We start from the raw sequence: 5,944 nt of genomic DNA on the forward strand, positions 1-5,944 counted from the left end.
ACATCATAAATCCAGAGAGGGAGGGAGGACCTCTCTGAAGTTTTAAGTCTGGAAACTATGCACGCGGAGAAAACATGGGCTTCTAGGCTTTAATTCCTGTCCCACTCAAGACTTTTCAAGTTGCCAAAGTACAGGAGTGTGTTTTTTCTGCATATGAATTCTAAAATGTTAGCAGTGTGAAACATGCCCTGTTCATCATATGATTTCTTGTTTAAAGTAAATGCCTCGCAGTAATTTTCATTTATAGCTGAAGTATCACAAGAGAAGTTAGTGCCTTGTGCTTAATTTTGACTGGTTTTCATTCTTTTCTCAGATTCTGTGAAAGTGGAGGTGCTTCAAAAAAATACTTATTCTAAAAGTGAGAATGAAACACTAAACAGATCCCAAAATTTGACGGACAGCTTTCAGAATATAACCCCAATAAAAAAAGAGGCAAACCCAACAGAAAAAGAAGCATTCCCAACAACAGCTAAAATCAGTTCAGTGACCGCAGTAAAACCATCCACAGCAAAAGGTGATTCTCCGCCGTACGTTCTCTCTCTCAGGACTGCCAGTCCTGCGTCTCAAGTGGATGTTGATGCTTCTGAAGATACTAAAATTGAGGAAGAAGATCTTCTAACAGATTTGAAAGACACACTAAATAGTTCACCACCAATCATAAAAGAAACTATGGAATCAGATGGAGGAGATGACTACAGTCCTTATGAAATGACGCCGAATTCCAGGTACAACCCGGACCTAGAGATGCCAGAAGATGATGACTCTGACATCATCAGTAATTACAATGAGGAGATCAAGACCCTTGATGAGAAGATAAAGGATGTTTCTGTCGCAGGGTTGGAAGAAGAAGAAGACAGCCATTTCTTTTTTCATCTGGTTGTAGTTGCCTTCTTAGTAGCTGTCGTTTATGTCACCTATCACAATAAGAGGAAGGTAGGTGTGCTGTGAAAGGTTGAGAGAAACAGCTTTGGTATTTAAAATGAAGTTGCATTGCTTGTAATCTTTTTTTGTAAGAGGAAATTAAATCTTTGACCGCTTAGTCTAGTGCAGATCGTTACTGTCATTTGTATCTGCACAATGAAAATGAACTTGAATAAAATATTTTTGATTAGAATAGAAAATAAATTAATTGATAACATCAGTAATCGGTCAGTTCAGTGATGGTCACTGGAAGTTTACAAGGAGCTCTGTAAATGAGACCTGAGTCAAATTGAATTAAAGTGATTGATGAAATAATTTGTTTCTGCACAGGATTATAAACAGCAAATTAAGGAAAGTTTAATCCCAGGTGGCATGGGAATGTTCTTGTTATAACTGTGATAATCCTTGTAATAAGTCCCTTTAAGGTGGCCTTATATCATAGATATTCTGAGGTCTTAACTGCAAACTTTTAGGAAATGTTTGACACTGTTCATGTTTACACAGAGAAGCCCAGCCTAGCCAGACCCAGTGCAGATGCACGCACAAATTTGCAATTAAATCATTGGTTAGTTTTTAGATATGTGGAAAATTTAGTGTTTATCCTTCTAGAGAACATTGATTTGGGAGGAGTGAGCTCTGAAAAGAACACAGCTAAAAAAAAATACCCCAAAAACTTCTGCTTTACGGTGCAACGACACATCTGGAGTGCGCATTGCTAAGTCTTTATAGGGGAAAATGTTTCAGACTGTTTGTGTTACATTTGAAACTTTAACTTTGAGGGAAGTTCAAATAAGTGACAAAAAATGCCTTATCTTTGCTTCGTAAGTGAGATAATTCTTGTAGTATCATTTGAGTAATTTAAAAACTATCTCCTGGTGTTACTTTTCAGCACTTAGAAATAATTCTGGGAACAGAAAATACACTAGTGCTTTAAGTATGTAGATGGTGGCATACATTTGTGTGAGACAATGTTCGGTTTGGTTTAGATTCTCCTTTTTCTTTCGCTGTGTCCACTTACACCGTGAATTTACACTCTTGCCAGTATAGTTGCCCTGTTTAGTGAAGTGGATTCTTAGGTGATGTCAGTAAGAAATGAGTCTAAATAGGGTGAAGGTAATAGACATTTAAAAATGTAATTACTTGAGTACTTTGATTTATCATGTAGCCTCTTTAACTGCTCTGCTGGTATTGCTGAAGGGGGTGCTGAGCTATAATGCAGAAGCAGTTTATCAAATTACACCATTGCTGCTTCTGTTGCCGTTGTTTCAGCACCTGTAATACAATTATTTTTAACAAGGGTGAAATGCCAGAATAGGTAAGATGAATAAGCTAACAAACGTCACCGTCCGGGGATGGTTTAATATCCTGTATATGCAGTACTTCTGAAGCCGCACATATCTTTACTGAAAGAATTACTGTTTGAACGCTGTGCTTTTGCCAGACGACAACTGAGGTTGCCAGTAAGTGACTTGATGGCAAGGACAGGATGGCTTCTACTGCCATGTTTGATAGCAGCAGTAATGCCATTGCCAGGACCGAGGGGTGGAGCTGTGATGCCAACAGAACCGTTAAGCTGTCTATCAAAACTAAAATGTTTCTCCGTAGCATTACGTAAGCTGTCTGCTTTTTTCTTTCAGATCTTCTTACTGGTCCAGAACCGAAGATGGAGGGATGGCCTATGCTCTAGAACAGTAGAATATCATCGTTTAGATCAAAATGTTAATGAAGCAATGCCTTCCCTGAAAATAACTAATGACTACGTATTTTGAAAACACTGTGATTTGAGTTTGCTGAACTTGCCACTCTTTGCCTGCCTAGTCACGTAATGATATTCAGGTATTCTAAATATGCTGCTTGTACTGAAATGAGATGTACTCTCTTTGACCTGGATGTTTGTGAGATTAAATCTCATGCAAGATCAAGGGCATGATACATCTGTTTGCTACTTCGGTCTGGTTTTATATCAACTATAAAGATACAGAGTTTAATAATTAGTGCTCTTTCCATTCATTAAGCTTTGTCCCTTCTGTCTGGAGCAGTCTTAATAGTGGTAATACAAAAAATAAGCATAAAGTATTTTAGGTCTAATAAATTAATGACTTTGGCATCACTAAATCAAATTAATGAGCTCTTTGCTAATCACTTATATGGCTCATAAATCCCATATATTGTAAACTTAAGATATAATTACTTTTTTCTATGCTTAAAACCTGATGCTGCAAATCTTTTTTTCTTTTTCTCATTCTGTTTTCTTGTTGCATAACTTAATCCCATTTTAGGCAGAATAGCTAGCTGGCAGTTTCATAATTTCTCTATGTGTTCATGCAGTAAATAACTGAAAAATAATTAGGTATAAGACATTTAATTTCAGAAGTTATAGACCATGTGTTTCTTTAAAACGTGCAAGATCTTTGTGAAGGTGTGCAGCTTCTTGACTATTCAGGTTTTTTTCTCTAACGGTATTTATTTCATTATCTTTGTAATTAATGAATGGAAAATAAGCCTTGTTTAATAATCCTACTAAATTATAGATAGTTGACGGGCTTTCAATACATCAAAGCTTTCTGTTGAATTTTAAGACAATCGGGAAACAGTTACATGGTTTGCTCTGTTATAAATGGGAGAGGCCTGAGAATGTAAGAATAATAAATGTTGTTGTTATTCTGACCCAGGTAATAGGCAAATGAAAGGAACGGTGTGTGGGGCTGCCAGTCTGTGGACAGCGTACTCTGATTTTTGACAGACATTTACGCATTAGTGTAAGTCGAGTTACTGGTACAATAGGTTTTGGGTTTTTTTACCTTGTCTTTTGTACTTTGATTATTTATGTTTTCATGAGTTGTAAAATACGAAATTTCAGTTTTCTGTACATTCTGTTTGTGATTTAGTTATCAAACTGATAAATGTGTAAATAATGGTGGATCAGAACCCCATAATTAATGACTTGGTATTCAAGTAGCTATGTAACATTTTGAAAAAATCAACTTTACAGCTGTTGGCATGAGGAGTCTGAAGGCATGATGCTATCTTACAAACAAAGTGCTAAAAGTTCTAAATCCTACTGTTAAATGCATTCTTCTTGTAACCACAAGAAGAAAAGCACAAACAAAATATCCCCAAACTCTTTTCTTGCAGTAATTTTTATTGTATTTGGACTTGTATCACTTAATATTTTGAATAAGATTTTTAAAATAAATGAAAATAATAAGTCTGTGGTTTTTGTCTTAACTGTTTCACTGCTTTTATACAATACTTCACCATAAAGAGCTTCCTTATGCTTAAGATTGGACATCCAGTTCATCTTTTCTGCTACTGATGAAAATCACCTCTGTGAAGGGAGTGTATGGAGTTTTGTTTTATGCATCTGTTAAATGGTATGTAGGATAGATATCAAGGCTTAAATGAAATATTTTAAGGTGTAGGAATTAATAAGTTCTTTAACAAGTAATTTTTTACCTAAGTTGTACAATTACTCCTGGTGGAAGATACTTGGAACCCTTACCTGGACATACCCACGTTAAAGCATAACACTGCTGTGGTCAAGATCCAAAGGGAAAGGTTACTCTGCAAAGCTCCCTTAGGATGTTTAAATGCTGAGGTTTTCACACACAAGAAGTTCAGTAGCTTTCTCCTCAAGTAGCATTCATGAAGTGATTTTGACAGTAGAGAATGGTACGTTCACAGTTTGCAGAACACTTGTGGTTCCTTTCAGCTTGGGACCACAGGCCTTACACAAAACCCTGAATGAGGTCCTGAAGTGCCCGACTGTGCAGCAGTGCAATGACATCCATGCTAGAAGTTTCATTCCAAATGTCATTTTCTCTTCAAGCCGTTCCGTGAATTAGGCTGTCAAGGCAGATGTTACCTTTTCAGCCACTTGACTGACTATAATAGCTAGAGTACTGTCTAAAAAATGTAAAGAAATACTGTCAACTAAATTAGTAGAAATAAGGCACTACTTTGTTGATTTCTGGAGTTCGTAGGTGTGTTACCTTATTCCAGCTTGGGTGTCTTCCAGAGCTCTTGAAGCATAGTTCAACTGACTGAATCACATCAATCTAAATGTTTTTCTTCCAGTTTTTCTGAACAAATAACAATCATCTTTAAGACTATGTGAATATATTGGTGGAAAAATCTTGTGTTTTCTTGCCCTCCCTTTCTCAAATTGTTTGTGGTTGTGAAAAGACTCTCTGTAGAGATTGGCTTCCCAGCTTTTGAGCTGTTCCTCCCAGCAAACCCACTCTTTTAAAACCCCATAACTTCTGCCAGAGGAGGAATGCACATAGCTCATAGCAAAATTGTTTTTTGAGAGATTTTTAGGGAACACTCTCAAAGGCCTAATGTCAACTCAGTTACTAAACCTGCTTCTTTGCAGTTTGTTTTGCAGTTGTCGTTTTTTGAAATGCTCTTACGTTTAGCTGTGCTGTGACAATACTTGTCGCACAGATTTAGTATTCATTGGGTGCATCTAATGGTATTTAGGCCTAATGGACTGCAACTCTGGCTGTACTGCAAATGTTAATAAATTCTCTTCTGATGCGTCCATTTAGCTGTCTTCTCTGAAGATGCTCTTGCATGAGGTTACCTTAGAGGAGAAAATTGTATCTTGAGCCTTTTGCTCTTGATAGTCATATCCTGAAATCCTCTGAGTTAGGTAACTGATATTTGAGCTCATGAAATCGTGGCTCGCACGCGTGCCTTCTCTAGCAGAGTGCAGCTTTGCATCACTCTAAGCACTTCAGATGAGCAGTTATGCTCTGCTTGCTCTTTATCTCACAAGTAAGGAAAATTTCTTTTAAATATTTATACAAATAGGTTTTTTTAATAAGGCTCTTTACTAAGGGCAGCTTATTCAAATGTTTTTAAATTCACAGGGAATTAGCATGAATTTGAAATCCTTGAAGTTCTTTACACAGTGGATTTCATTTGGGGAATTATCTAAACGGATTCACTGCTAGGGTGCTACTGTATTTGAAGTACTTGGGGCAAATCTGGCTTCGTAAGGTTGGCAGTGATTGTAGCA

The 5,944-nt window shown here is 36.9% G+C and overlaps 1 protein-coding gene across 1 annotated transcript; it reads left to right on the forward strand.

The window, feature by feature from the left end:
• Positions 1-313: 313 nt before the first annotated feature.
• On the forward strand, positions 314-2,928 carry LOC104540579 (chromosome unknown open reading frame, human C5orf15; the record flags this gene model as incomplete). The annotated part of the gene is made up of 2 exons (XM_010184415.1): positions 314-933; positions 2,559-2,928. Coding segments are annotated over 2 exons (752 nt in total), but the record flags the coding sequence as incomplete, so codon positions are not given.
• Between the last annotated feature and the right edge of the window lie 3,016 nt (positions 2,929-5,944).

Source organism: Mesitornis unicolor, unplaced genomic scaffold, assembly GCF_000695765.1.
Source record: "Mesitornis unicolor isolate BGI_N332 unplaced genomic scaffold, ASM69576v1 scaffold44435, whole genome shotgun sequence".
NCBI lineage: Eukaryota > Metazoa > Chordata > Aves > Mesitornithiformes > Mesitornithidae > Mesitornis > Mesitornis unicolor.